Source organism: Doryrhamphus excisus, linkage group LG15 (genome assembly GCF_037039965.1).
Source record: "Doryrhamphus excisus strain RoL-2023G ecotype Guam linkage group LG15, RoL_Dexc_Guam_v1.1, whole genome shotgun sequence".
Classification (NCBI taxonomy): Eukaryota; Metazoa; Chordata; class Actinopteri; order Syngnathiformes; family Syngnathidae; genus Doryrhamphus; species Doryrhamphus excisus.
In genome coordinates this window covers 6,050,263-6,065,635 of record NC_136371.1, presented here as the reverse complement: position 1 = coordinate 6,065,635, position 15,373 = coordinate 6,050,263, and the positions used below count along the sequence as shown (strand labels likewise).

General features: G+C 43.1%; 1 protein-coding gene across 4 annotated transcripts in view; it reads right to left on the bottom strand.

Annotated features, from left to right (window-relative positions):
- magi3a (membrane associated guanylate kinase, WW and PDZ domain containing 3a) overlaps positions 1-15,373 on the bottom strand; it is an 81,441-nt gene that overhangs the window by 7,962 nt on the left and 58,106 nt on the right. For 2 of the 4 annotated variants that reach the window (XM_058052601.2, XM_058052605.2), the window contains exons 4-12: positions 12,289-12,495; positions 11,136-11,307; positions 9,693-9,772; positions 9,210-9,267; positions 6,974-7,080; positions 5,847-6,044; positions 3,986-4,600; positions 2,228-2,259; positions 122-422 (exon numbers count right to left, since the gene is read on the bottom strand). In XM_058052601.2, the coding sequence (XP_057908584.2) occupies positions 122-422; positions 2,228-2,259; positions 3,986-4,600; positions 5,847-6,044; positions 6,974-7,080; positions 9,210-9,267; positions 9,693-9,772; positions 11,136-11,307; positions 12,289-12,495 (1,770 nt within the window). The remainder of the gene's footprint in view (positions 1-121; positions 423-2,227; positions 2,260-3,985; positions 4,601-5,846; positions 6,045-6,973; positions 7,081-9,209; positions 9,268-9,692; positions 9,773-11,135; positions 11,308-12,288; positions 12,496-15,373) is intronic. The other 2 variants (XM_058052602.2, XM_058052607.2) reach the window with 1 other exon arrangement.

The following is a 15,373-nucleotide window of genomic DNA, read 5'->3' as shown; positions in this document are numbered from 1 at the left end:
CTTGAGTAGTGTTCATGTTATTGAAGTTAAAACGTTACCGTAGAACATTATACGTAGACAAGGAGATTTAAATGGCCTTTAAATAATTACTAGATGTAACAAAAGATAATTGCACACGTACGCTGGCTATCCAACATGGCCTTGGACTTGAGGTAGAGTTCCGAAGCGTCCGGTTTGGGAGAAGATGAGCGCATGGTGTTGGCAGGAAAGGAGAGCGGATTGGGAGGCACCTCTGCATGGCCGAGGGCCTCAACGCTGTTGTTTAGCTCTGGTTGCTGCAATGGTGTGACAGGGGAAGAGTGGCTATGGTGGGTGTGGTGAGGTGTGTGCTGGGACGCGGGCTGGGACGCAGGCTGGGATGCAGGTGGGAATATTGGTTGCGATGCATGCTGGGAAGCAGGCTGAGACGTTGGCGCCGTGCACTGGAACAGAGGAATGAGATAGGATTGTTTTAAATAAAGTGTGTATAACATACATGATCTAACAATGTGCTCTATGTCAACAGTAGGAAGAACCAGTAACTTACACACCAAAGTGCAAACAAACCTTTTACACTGAATCACGAAACCAGTATGAAAAAAAGCCTGTTGCTGCTTCAGCTGCTGCTATTTTAAGAGTGCAGCACAGAGGAGCAATGCAGGAGCAAGCTGTTAAATAAGGCATATCCTCTTGAATAGCTGAGCACGGGGGATGCTAAAATCGCTGTTTGTCAGAAAGCAGCATACTTCTTTGTAAACCAGAGCTCAGAGTTTTGAGCTCACTGCGTGAATAATAAAGCGGACACCTTTCACATCCGCTGACTGTTGCTTGTAGCAAGTGTACTCTTTATTTAAGCCCCCCGGCCTTGAGCTTGCCAGATAAAGACATATAAAAAATAAATACATGTGTGCATCTGCAAGGTCTACGTGGATGATCTTCATCCTAGAAATCAATCATGACATACGCTGCTTGATTGTTTCGACATTTATCCAAGAAAGTGTTTGTGTTTTGAACTTTCTTCTATTTTATGAAAATAAGTTTGGTTGAGCGTTTAGAGAACATTTTACCAGTTACATGGACGTCCATCTCTCTGCGGTGCCACTTATCCTCACTAGGGTCACAAGGTATGCAACAGGTGGGGTACCCCCTGGACTGGCCAGCCAATCACAGAGCACATATAGACAAACAACCATTCACACTCACATTCATACCTATGGGCAATTTCATTCATTCATTCATTTTCTGCCGCTTTTCCTCACGAGGGTCGCGGGGGTTGCTGGAGCCTATCCCAGCTGTCTTTGGGCGAGAGGCGGGGTACACCCTGGACTGGTCGCCAGCCAATCACAGGGCACATATAGACAAACAACCATTCACACTCACATTCATACCTATGTGCAATTTAGAGTGGCCAATTAACCTAGCATGTTTTTGGAATGTGAGTACCCCGACACAACCAACGCACGGGGAGACCATTCAAGCACCACACAAACGGGGATTCAAACCCAAATCTTCCTCATCTCCTGACTGTGTGGCCAACTTTCTAACCACTAGCCCAGGGGTGGGCAAACTTTTTGACTCGCGGGCCGCATTGATTTAAAAAAAATTGGGGGGGGGGGGCAGACTATATGTAAAGTATATGTGTAAAGTACATGTGTAAAGTGTGTTATAAATTAAATGTATTATTATTATTCATTAATTTTCTACCGCTTTTTCCTCACGAGGGTCGCTGGAGCCTATCCCAGCTGTCTTTGGGCGAGAGGCGGGGTACACCCTGGACTGGTCGCCAGCCAATCACAGGGCACATATAGACAAACAACCATTCACACTCACATTCACATTGGAATTGAACCCAGGTCTCCTAGCTGTGAGGTCTGCGCAATAACCACTCGACCTCCATGCCATTATTATAATTATTATTATTATGTGCTTGTGTCCCTTTTTTCAGGAGCACTTTGTAAACAACAGACCACATCAAATAACAACATTTATAATACTTTGGAAAGAACGGGCGGGCCGTATTCAAACACTTAGCGGGCCGGATGTGGCCCCCGGGCCGTAGTTTGCCCACCCCTGCACTAGGCCAATGTCTGACCCATTATGCGGACGTGGTGAATGTAAATAATGATACGAGCGTCATAGCAGTTACCATGGAAACACAAATGCAACCACAATGTGGGTTTGTCAAAGTAATTTATCATTTATTTTCTTCAGCATGACTTTCTGACTAAACACACGTGTTTTGACTTACCGGTTTCAATGATTTCACAGGTGATGTCTGACCTAGAAGCAGAAAGAAAAAAGGTAAATACTTTTGATAATTACAGCAGTGCTACTGTATTTGTATTCACAATGTCTTGTTGTCTTTTTGACAAGTGCATCTTTACTGTAAAGCCATTTTGGAGGGAAATTGGTTGAGAATTTGAACCTCTGACAAAGACAGAACCTTCAACTAATCGGTTGATAACTGTGGCCTTCATGTGATAAAACCAGTAGGAGGCAGTATTAGGCAAGGTGTCTCTACAGCATGTGGAAATATGTCCCCCCCCCCCCAAGAACCTAACCTACTAGCGTTGTTTCTCCAGCTTCCACTATCACAAGACAAGCTGCTCAATAATTGAAGTAGAAACTTGCATTCAACTACTGTACTACGTGTACTATGTGTAGAACTGATCTATTGAATCCTCACTATGCACAGCCTGAATGACGGACCACTTTTGCATCATACGTAGTGAGTAGAAGGTTCAAATTCCCCAATGGCTGACCAGTCTTTCTATTGAGCAGCAAATGAATAACAGTGAGCACCACCTTTGTGCGGCGTCACACTACAGCTCACTGTGTGACCAAGCATGACTTACTCCTTGCATGGACGCTTCATTGTCACATGTTGCAGTGCAAGTCAGCTTGTTTCCAACAGACTCCATGATATGTCTATCTTCTTCTATCTTCACTGTCTCGGACTTATTTTCCCCTTTCAAAGCTATATGATATTCTGTGATTCTTTACTGGAAGAGGTGGTTCTTTTGATGGTCAATAAGGTTCTCCTTATTTCTAAAATCACAAATACTTAAACTTGCTCATATAGTTAATCTTCAAACAGCTAAAATAATGCATAAGGCTAAAAATAACCAATTACCTAAAAATGTCATCCAATACTCTACAAGAGAGGAGAAATATGATCTCAGGGAAGAACTACATTTGAAACACTTATATGCTAGGACTACGTTAAAAAGCCATAGCATTTCAGTATGTGGAATCAAACTATGGAATGGATTGAGTAAGGACCTCAAACAATGCACAACGATGAGCCAATTCAAGAAACAATACAAGCAGTTGATGTTTGCTAAATACAAGGATGAAGAGTCTTGAACCAGTCATGATGTGCTATACATATCACTATATTGACACTTACTATGGTACCCATTATGTCATTGGATGGTCATATCACCTCGTACTTCGGTACGTAACAAAAAAAAAAAAAAAATAACCTCAAACTATATTAGGAAAGCAGGAAGTGAACAAATGTAACAGTTACTGATTGTAAAAGTACCAGATGGAGGGGTAGGATTTAATAAGCTTTGCTTCTTCCTACTCCTTTTGGACATGTGGAACTGTGAACTGATTATGTGATGCATTCAATTGTAATCTGATGCATGTTCAAATGAAATAAAACCATTACCATTATTACCAATCAATACTGCATATTTGCAATTTAATACAGAGCAGTATTTGAATCATATCAATATTGTGTATTGATTGTGTATTCATCCGTGGAGAGTAATTGATGTTAGTGTGTGGCTGGTGTTTGCCACTTATTTCAATGAGCTTCGGGGCATAATAAACTTGATTTATGTTGGTTTATCACAAAAATGATGTGTTGTCTTTGTCACTTATTTATACCGTGGATGGAAGCAAAATGGGGATTTAAATATCATACAGCGGCATTTATTTTCCCAGATTCGTAGCCAACTGTTTTTTTTTCATTCAGCAATGCCACTGGTCAACTCACCTCCACGGAGCACCAGCACGTTGACCTCGCTGCCTACTGGCAAGTCTTTGAGGATGTCCACCACCTGAGAGTGACTCAACATCTGTACATTCTGTCTGTTAATCTCCTTAATGACATCCCCCTTCAGCAAGCCACGGCACCACTGCGCGTCGAGAATCATCTTCACCTTTTGGCCCAGTGGGCAGTCAGCAATGGCGAAACCGAAACCTCCTGGTCCTTTCACTAAGGGCACGCTTATTAGCTCAGGTTGGAGCAGCGTGGGATCTGGGCCATCCTGGTTGTGGGAGTGAGAAGCGGGTTGGTGATGGTGGTGTGATTGATGATAGTGGTAATGGCGCCCCCCATTTGCCATGGGAGGTACAGCAGCAGTCTGCCTGGGTAGAGTTCCTACATCCTGGACCTTGTGATAAGGGTCCTGAGGCGTTGACGCAGCAGGAGAAGAGCTTGTGTCCTTTGATGTATCTTCGCCGCTTCCAGAGTCTTCAGGTAGCGGGTAACCACGGCACAGGACCATGTCGACATACTGGTTGATAGGGATGGACTGGAACATCTGCACCACATCAGCATGAGTCTTCCCCAGCACACACGTCCTGTTGATGTCAACAATAACATCACCTGGAAGAGAGAATTCAAAAGAATGCTAAAAACATCACGTCAGGTTCTTCAAGGGGGTGGGAGGAGAGCTGACTCATTGGTTCGGCGCTCCAGCTTTTTCACTGACTCACTAGCCTCGAACTGCCCACGCAATCAATACTATTCTCTGGCAACCACAGATCAGGTTTTCCCTATCAAAGCAGGTTCAATAGCCCCAGGGATCCGTTATGACGCTGCAAGTATACATACTGTATAAATACTGCGAGTTTGACTTCCTTAAAATGAAAATCAGCTTTACAACCAAATTAAAACCTTTATTCATTTTCTACGTCCTATACAGTTAAGGATCAAGAGCGAGCTGGAGCCTATCCCAGATGACGAGAGACGGGGTACACCCCAGAATGGTTACTCTTCAGTGAAACACAGACAACCATTCACACATACAGTATAATAGAAGTAATAATAATAATTATTATTTTATAATGAACTTTTCACGTACACACTTTTATGCATTTTTCAGTGTTAAAATGCTATTTTTAGATCTGCTCCACACAACGTTTGTCCTCTCGTTATCATACAATGTGACTTTCACAGCAAATACGTTTGTTTGTGTGTACTCAGGGTACATAAACCTGCCTTGTGAATGTGAACGCTGATGCCAAACTGAGTGGCACGCAAAACAGCCTGCATGTCACTCAGAATACAATACAATATACAATACAGTATATAATACAGTATATAAACACAACTAAACAGCTATGGCACGATAATATACAGGCTGATCAGACAGATTAAACAAGGAGTTGATCATGTGACTGAGGTAAGACCTTTGGCACCAGCCACTTCAAGCATCTTCATTCACAAGGGTCGCAAGGATGCTGGAGCCTATCCCAGCTGTCTTCGGGCGAGAGGCGGGGTACACCCTGGACTGGTCGCCAGCCAATCACAGGGCACATATAGACAAACAACCATTCACACTCACATTCATACCTATGGACAATTTGGAGTCGCGAATTAACCTAGCATGTTTTTGGAATGTGGGAGGAAACCGGAGTACCTGGAGAAAACCCACGCATGCACGGGGAGAACATGCAAACTCCACACAGAGATGGCCATCACTTAGATGTAGAACTATAAAAAGAGGTAGTAACCATGTTGTACCACAACAACAAAGCAACAGGTTATACTATCAGGTCTGTTGCTGTAATATCGAATATCAGCAGAGGTTTTTAAAAAAAACTGCAGTGTCATATGGGAGGACTCTTACCTGAGGCAATCTTCTTGTCGTGTGCGGCGGGCCCATCAGGCAGGACATTTTTGACCTGAAGAAACTCGTCTGGGCGATCTCCTCCGATGATGGTGAAGCCAAAGCCCTGGGGGCTTTTTCGAAGTGCGGTCTGAAGGAGGGAGCCCTGTAGCTGCGATGGGTCTCGTGTGAAGCCCCGTACTCCCTGTACAGATTCCTCTGCAACAGGAACAACATTTTCTAGTCTCTTTCTCTCTCTATATAGAAGTTATAGATAAGATTATTCAGCAAGGGGAAAGCAATGGCTTCTTACACGATGGCCCTGAATCTAGCCATGAAAAGAAGTGAGAGAGGTGGCTGATACACCCAAATCATGTTTACATGGTGGAAATTAAAATATGGGCCTCGGAGGTACAGTCTCTCGGGTGAAGTCATTATATAAAATGTCAGACAGGATTGTCAGTGGTATAATTATGGCGGAGTGGAGTGTTGTTTTGCCTGATAAGTCAGGTTTGGCTGTCCTGCCAGAAAACGGTTTGGAAGCCACTTTACTTTCACGAGCACGCTACTTATTATTCATTCTCATTAACAAGGGCAGGAAGGTGGATGTGTGAAAGCAGGGGTTGGATACTGGATGTTATTTCATCTACAGACTACAGAGACAGAGGCTACTTAGAGTACTGGAATACTTAATGTTTCATGTGCGCAGAGATAATAAGCATTTGCATTCATATCACAAAAACACCCTTCAGATTGTCACATCGAGCAGCAGCATTCACTTATGGCGGCAAATGAAGAGATAATCCACTGGAAATACAATTTATGATCATCCATCACTTAACTGCTGGGACTCAAATTGGGACTACGTAAAAACAAGCCCTCGGAATTTCGTATCTGCCTGCCAAGATGAATTCTGCCACGCCATGCAGAGCTACTGTATTATTGAAATTGACATCTCATATTTTGCCGTGCTATCAGCAGCCTGTGCACTAAGAGATGAAGAAACAGTGAGAGTACAGTGCATGGATAACCATATTTTGGATTCTAACATTCACAGGCATACCATGTTAAAGCAATATAACCTGTTGATGGCATTGAAAAAAAAGTCATGAATTTACCATCAAATCAACAATCATAGGTGTGCTCACCTGATGGTGTGGCTGTTGCCGAGGATACTGCAGTTGGCATCTCAACGCTCACCTTCCTTTTTGCTTCCATCACCGGATTCTCAAACTGAGTCTTCTGGTTGATGTGGCTGGAAGATGGTACAAAAACTAATAGTAACTGACATTGCATGGTTGAAAAATGTTTCTTCCAATTTGTCCTCATGGAGGCAGCACATAACTAATATTGCTACCATTGTAGGCGTTTGGACCTTTTTTTTTTTTTTGCCTGTCATGCAAACTGATGTTTTGTCTTGTCTCAGTGGGTACAATTGAACATGCAACTGTTGTGGCACTACAACACTGAAGCCACACCTGTGTGTTTACACATATAACACTTGCACATCGACATGAATTATGACGGCAGATTCAAATGACTGTTCAACGCATGTCATGGTAAACAGTCTCCTAACTTGCCACTTGGGAAGTAACAAACTGTAAGAGACGTCGAATCAGATCTGCAGCTGACTGACTTCAGGGTGACAAGCGCTCCAGACTAACTTTTTTTTATTATGGGCTTGCTCAGTAATGCAAGCCCCATAGACTATGGGGCTTGCATTACTGAGCAAGCCCCATGCGCGTAATGCGGCCAAAACCGCAAAAAGGACCCCTACACATGTTACACCGTCGGAATCGTGAGGCTCGGGACTACAGCGGTATTTATTTTTTGGAATGTTTTGTGTAACTATGGCGACGCTATAAACCAAAACGTTCAAAAATGGGCCACTAGATTAGGTACAACTGTTCTATTTTTAGAACAGCACATTCCAGAGAAATCGAGAATTTACAGACTTTTCACAGCCTTGTAGCTCAGCAATACGGCCATGATTTACGGCTCATTTTTTAGATAAACTTCTCAACTCTCTCTGTGGCTAAATGCTAATTGCTAGCATGTTAGCATGTTAGCATCTAAGCTACTTTACGCATGTCTAAAGGCAAATACACACATGGCATGATGTAGGGAAGTTATAGGACAACCTTGGCACTTTCTAAACTTGAGGCCCTATTGCTAGGTGCTAGCATGATGACTGTTAGCATGTTAGCATGTAAGCTAATTTACTCATGTCTAAAGGCAAATGCACACATGGCATGATATAGGGAAGTTATAGGACAACCTTGGCACTTTCTAAACTTGAGGCCCTCTTGCTAGGTGCTAGCATGATGACTGTTAGCATGTTAGCATGTAAGCTAATTTACTCATGTCTAAAGGCAAATACACACATGGCATGATGTAGGGAAGTTATAGGACAACCTTGGTACTTTCTAAACTTGAGGCCCTCTTGCTAGGTGCTAGCATGATGACTGTTAGCATGTTAGCATTTAAGCTAATTTATTCATGTCTAAAGGCAAATACACACGTGGCATGATGTGGAGACACTATGGGACTGCCCCAAACTTTTCATGACCTGAGGCTGTCTTGCTAGGTGCTAGCTTGGTAGCCGTTAGCATGCTAGCATTTAAGCTAATTTACTAATGTCTAAATGCAAATAGACACATGGCATGATGTGGGGACACGATGGGACTGCATCTACCTTTTCCGTACTTGAGGTGTTCTTGCTAGGTGCTAGCATGGTAACCAAGCATGGTTTGCACACCGGGCCCGAGGTTCACAGCACAGGTGGCAAGCCCATCAAAATTTCCGCTGGAATTTTCTAGTTGTAACTTAAAATTTAAGGAGCGCAAACAGAAAAATTGCTACCCTTTCTGTCAAGGCCCCTCACTTCCTCCTCCATTATCTTCCCTCACTCCCTTTCCACCATCACTGCATCACTCCCATTTGAAAATGATGAGATGTCACATAGTTGACTAACAAAGCGGCAGAGAAATGGGAGATGCAGCCTCTCATTGACCCTCTTGCATAAACAAGACACACCGATCCTCCCCCTACATCCCTTTGTCCGCTGTAATGGGAGCAAAATAAAACATTGAGGTCTATTTGTATTCTTGATCAAAAAGGAACCTCGCCTTTGTTTCCCATGCAGGGCCCCCAACACTTTAATTGCCTCTTGTATTTGCTGCTTTGAGGGGCTGTGGGAAACAACAGTACAGGCTATAGCCTCGCGTCACATCTTCTACATGAGAGCCAACATGTCTGTGACTTTGTCGTTATCGTAAAAATAAGTGTTCTAAATATTGCTGATAATTATAGTCTTTGACTTTATCAAATCCCGTTTTTTTAATAGCCCCTCTGGGTGTCTCTTTCACCTAGATGTTTACTCACTCTACATAGTAGGTGCCGTACTGCGGGTCCTCAATCCTCTCCCAGCCGTAGGGCAGCTCTAGGGGGGGGGAAGGAAACAGATAAATTCACTCCAAAGGAACAAAAATGTGCTCTTCTTGAGAATTGATGGGTTGTTTTATTTGCTGTGTCTTCAATTGAGAGATGAAGTAAGGACTGACGGGAGGAGAGAAATGCTGACTTGTTACACAGCTTGAAAAATAATAGACTTGGTTTCAGCTCGTGCGTACGTGAGCTCCATCACAAGATCCTGCTCACAGATGCAAGAGAGGCCTTGGAGATATTGTCTGGTGTTATATGGCGCATTAATATGCCCTTTGGATGTATTCCACATGTGAAACATGCTCAGCTATTCATTCACTGTCTATTTAGCCGGCTCACCCATCAGCAAGGCAAGCGAGTGGATGGTTTGGAGCCAAGGTGAAGCCTAAAGAATTAAAAGTCACCTGCCAAATAATGTCTCACCTCCTTCCTCGCATTTCTCAGGAGCTTTGGCCTTCTTGGCGAGCCGTGGGTCCAGCCAGGTTGTGGTTTTGCTGTTATGGCTGTGCAAAGACAAATTTGACTTTAGGAAGGCTCATTGTAGAACATTAATTTTGATGAAAATAAATCTTTAAGGAAGGATGACGAAAGTGAGTGAAAGAACGTTGCTATATGAGGTGCTCCCACGCCAGTTAAGAGACATAGTCTCTCCAACGCATCCTGGATCTTCCCTTAGGCCTCCGACTGGTTGAACATGCCAAGAACAGTTCCTGGAGGCATTAGATGCCCGAGCCACCTTTTCTGGCTCCTCTCAATCCGGAGGAATAGTGGTTTTACTCCGAATTTTTGTCCACACTACACAATGCCCATGACCATAGATGAGGTATTTATTTTCCTATTTCATAATTTGTTTTTGTAGCAATCTGTTCCATGTTGACCATATAAAAAAGCCATATAAATAGTAAATAATGTAATTATTTTATATTATGTAATTATTTATATGGGGCTGCACGGTGGTCGAGTGGTTAGCGTGCAGGCCTCACAGCTAGGAGACCAGGGTTCAATTCCACCCTCGGCCATCTCTGTGTGGACTTTGCATGTTCTCCCCGTGCATGCGTGGGTTTTCTCCGGGTACTCCGGTTTCCTCCCACATTCCAAAAACATGCTAGGTTAATTAGCGACTCCAAATTGTCCATAGGTATGAATGTGAGTGTGAATGGTTGTTTGTCTATATGTGCCCTGTGATTGGCTGGCGACCAGTCCAGGGTGTACCCCGCCTCTCGCCCAAAGAAAGCTGGGATCGGCTCCAGCCCCCCCCCGCAATTCTTGTGAGGAAAAGCGGTAGAAAATGAATGAATAATTATTTATATATATTTATATTACAAATTAATTTGACATATATTTTGTTCATAAATCAATTTAAGCAACAGAAAAATCTGAAGAGCCTAGAGGTCCAAGACCAGCTTTCTTAAACGAGGCAACATTCCCATCGCTAATTCAAAATACAGTTGTGATTCTAAACTCCCTAGACACTTCCAGGCACAAGTGAAAGAGCAGAGGGAAAGAAGTGGAGTGGGGGGGGGGGGGGGCAAAGTATAGTTCACCTTTTGTCGATTGAAAAGTGATGCACGCCTGCTGCATTTAGCACCAGCCAAAAAAAAAACCTCCACAGACTTCCACCACAGGGCAAATAAAATAAAAACAGAACTGCTGAGCCTGCAGATACCTTCAGCGGTTTGATACAGGAGTGTTTTGGCCAGAACTCCAATGGCTTATTGTGTTGTAAATAAAGTACTGAGTGAGTACCGGGAGAACAATTGAGAAGAATTAGGAGAGGATAAGTTAGGAGTCAGGAGACTGCTGGTGGGGGCTCATGCGATGGGAGAGTAAGTGGACCAAAAACCAGGCAGTGTTAAGTCTACTCACTCTATAAAATAGACCATGCCGGTCTCTGTGTAGGCCATCTCCCAGTTCTTTGGAAGGGGCTCCTGATTTTCGTCCTGTGTCATTGCGCTCCATGCTCTCGGGTCCATGGCCCCGGCTGACTGGTTGTAGCTGGGCACCGTCCTCCTCCATTCCGCCTTGTCCATGTGGTCTGCTGCAACCCGGCATGCCGCCAGGGACACAGGTACAGAGACAGAGATGGGAATGGGTTGGGTATAAGGGTATGGGAGGTGGTAGAAAGAGAAGGAGACAGGAGGTGAGAACGTGGAACCATTGGACCTTCTATGGGCTCCCTGCATGGTGCCCTGATGCTGCTTGAGTTGCTCTTCCTTTTCACAACTGGCTGGACGGTTTCATCCAAGCAAAAGAGGAAAGCGTAGAGAGAGCGAGAGAGGGCGAGAGAAGGAGGAGGCAGAGGGAGTACACAGAGAAGAGCGTAGCAATTGCCATAGAATTTACATGTCAGCAGTGATATACTGGGATCTGCCTTGCGGGGCAATGGCAGATCGGACCAATGCTTCAGCCCAGCCGTCAGCGCCACATCCCAACTCTGTTAGTATCATGTGTGAGTGAGGATCTTATCCCCAGGTTTTCATCTGTGCGGCTTCATTCGGTCATTGATTGCTCAGTTTGCTTATCGGCATCTTTCATAGAGATGTAATATGACAAGACAAGCGTTATGCTGACATTTGGGCCTCATTTTTAAACAAAACACATAGAAACGTCTACGCTCACAGTCTCAATAAATGACGTATACTCATTGACCTGAGACTGGAATAGAATCTGCATTCTTACTAATGATGTTTTTTTATTACTGAATGAGCTCAACATTACCTTCTTTACCACCCTCTGATAATGTATAACTTGCAAAATAGAATGACCAGCTTCATGCTCAATTAACTTTGCTTATACCAGCAGCAAACCTCCTAAACAGGGCTTGCCTCAGTATCTTCCATGGTGTGTCATCATTTCCTTGATACTGCATTACTATCAAAAACTCTCCAATTCAAACACTGGGTAAGGATTCGACACTTTACATGAGGGGTGTGTCCAGACCTTTTTCCAGCAAAGGCCGCATACATAAAAAAAACTAAAAGGATGCAGGGAGGCCAATTTGATGTGATTTGTGGCTCACCAGCTTGTCCATTCACCATTGGCGGCCTCTCATCCTCCTCCTCCTCTTCTGGGGCTGCACTATCCTTCCTGTCCATCTTACTGACTGAGGTTGTGCGCTTTCGTTGGACTTCGGTGTCAAATTCTTCATCAAACAAGACTTGGTCCACCAAGTCCGGCTGCACGGGACTCGGTTCTGCAGGTGGTTTCGGCGTCCCATAGTAGTTACCTTAAAAGAACAGACAGATAAACATACACATGTAAAACTTGGATTCTCGTGTTTAAGTCTAGTCACAGTAACCTCACTTACAGAGACACTCTTTCCACATTTAGACAAACGTGTCATTTCGTGACTCACGTTTCACAATAAGTGCCTGCTGTGCTCTGCCGTGCCGTGCCCAATTCCCAAAACCTAAAACTGTTGACCTTATTCCTCCATCGCTACATTTATAAGGTATTTAAAAGGGTATCGTTCCAGTTTATTATGAACAAAACTCAACAAAGTATAATGCAGAAGAGCAATGTTTATTAAAAAGTTCTCAAAGCATGTGATCTCCACTTTAAGTCCATCAAGCCTTTGCTGTCATATTGTTGCCCAAGGCAGCACGCAGCTAACTGCACGGAGCGAGTGTGCACTGTGCAGCAAGAGCTCCACTCATTTTCATCCTTCCTCAACTATAGGAGGGGATTGATAAGATGAGATGAGGACTCAGAAAGATAAAAGGATGGAGGATATAGTATTGACCAGTGGGTACAAAAATGTGAAGACAGCTTTTTAATATATTTATTATTTCAGTGCCATTTTAATGATATCTCTTATTAAGTCAACAATAGATGCATATAGCTATCAAAGAGACAAGTGAATTGGACTGCTGTAACATCATTAGTCTCCGCGTAAATTGTAGCTTTATGATGTCTTCGAGGAAAGTCGCTAAATCATACTCTCTTTTACAATAAAAAAAAAAGGACCACAGTAGAGATGCTGCGGGGCAGTTGTTTTTAGTGATTTAATGAGCGCACAGTGTCTGTTTTGTTAAATTTGCTAATTCCACAGGGCCTCTGTGTTTTGTGTGGCTTTCAGATAGTTCACTCATGGCCTCGACAAGTTTTACAATATCATATCCGCCTCATATGGCATATTATCTATATTATATTATAAATATAATACAGTGAAATATACTCCTGTCCAAAAGTTGTACATTACTCCTGCTAATTTGCAGTTAAAATTTCACAAATTTCAATTTTTTTTCAGAAAAAAATGTATGAATTATAGCTGTTTCGGAGTAGTAATATGAAGTTAGAATGTTGTACTATTGTGTTAAACAATGCCAAAGTTTCAGATAGTGAGTTTTAGTGAAGGCTCATTGTGAGTCCTCATATGGGCATGCCTGGGCACAAGCTGTACAAACTGAGACCAATCACAGCGGAGTGGCTGTGCCCAGAGACGGGCTAAGGGTGGAATAAATTAAAACCAGACGGTTTTCCAGCTGGAATAGGTGCAGATTCTGGAAGATCTAGACAGTTTTCTGTGTGGGTTATTGTGTGTAGCTGCGCTACAGGAGTCCAAAATTCAATACAAAGGGCCCAAAATGAGCATAATAGGTCCACTTTAAGCACTTTCAAACATAAAAATTGCTACAGGAACAAAAATACAAATAGAAGGCATTCAGAAACGCATTCAATCATGTGATATATAGCATATATATATGTATGTATATATAGTATTCCATATATAGTATTCCATACTGTACGTATGTCCAATATTTCTTATTTTGCTGATATTACTGTGTACAATATTAGGCAATACATGTGTAAAGGTGACTACTAAGTGTTATTTAATGTCTAGAGGGCTCTCATAAAATGAAATACTGCATTTAAAGGCTTATTCCATTAATAAAAAGTAATCCTAATTTGCGCGAGTCTGTTAACATGCTGTTAAAATTCTGTTCTGGCGATATTCATAGCCCCATCTTCTTCACACTTTTAGGAGTCATTACATCACAAAGCACACCACTTAATCTTCAAAGCTTTTCAGTCATTATTTCAGCACGTCAGTAAAAAAAAGGTCTATATTGATTGGGATTATATTAGACATAAGACGGTTTTAGTCATTGCCAGTTTAGATCATTTTTCCTCAGGACTGAACATGTTGAAGGAAACCAGCAGAGAAAGCCAATTTAAACTGTTTCCACATGGTTATCACACGCCATTTTCGCAGCTCTCTGACTGTGGTGCTAGTGAAACGCGTCATATGAATAACACACTGGGAGTCCATTGTACTGCTGTTCATTTAGTTAGCTTTGATACCAGTTTGGAGTGAAGCAGCATTTTAAAGGCCATAACTCATGTAAAGCAGAGACGAAATCACAAATAATCACATTGACCAAGAACCATTCTGAAATTAGGTCCTCAAAGTGAATGTGCTTGGCCTTGTATGTGGATGTCAACGGATTGATTGTCATGGTCACGGTCATGTGATTGTCAACTGATCATCACTACAGACAGTATTCTCTCACCTGCTGTGATACACTACACTCCAACTTCAATGTCACCTTGAACCGGATAAGTGGTAGAGAAAATAGACAAAAGGACAGCTCAGGTCTCACAAAGTATTCTTTCATTCGTTCATTTTCTACCGCTTTTCCTCACAAGGGTTGCGGGGGGTGCTGGAGCCTATCCCAGCTGTCTTTGGGCAAGAGGCCGGGTACACCCTGAACTGGTCGCCAGCCAATCACAGGGCACATATAGACAAACAACCATTCACACTCACATTCATACCTATGGACAATTTGGAGTCGCCAATTAACCTAGCATGTTTTTGGAATGTGGGAGGAAACCAGAGTACCCGGAGAAAACCCACACATGCACAGGGAGAACATGCAAACTGAGGGTGGAATTGAACCCTGGTCTCCTAGCTGTGAGGTCTGCGTGCTAACCACTCGTCCACCGTGCAGCCCTCCCTCTCAGAACTATGGAACACATTGGTTTCATATTGTTCTGGTGCATTTTGTGTGGATTTTCAATTATCGAACACCAGAACAGACAAAGCAAGCCTGTTCACATTCCCAAAAGACGCCATTCACAGCGTCAGGCTCTTCAACATGATG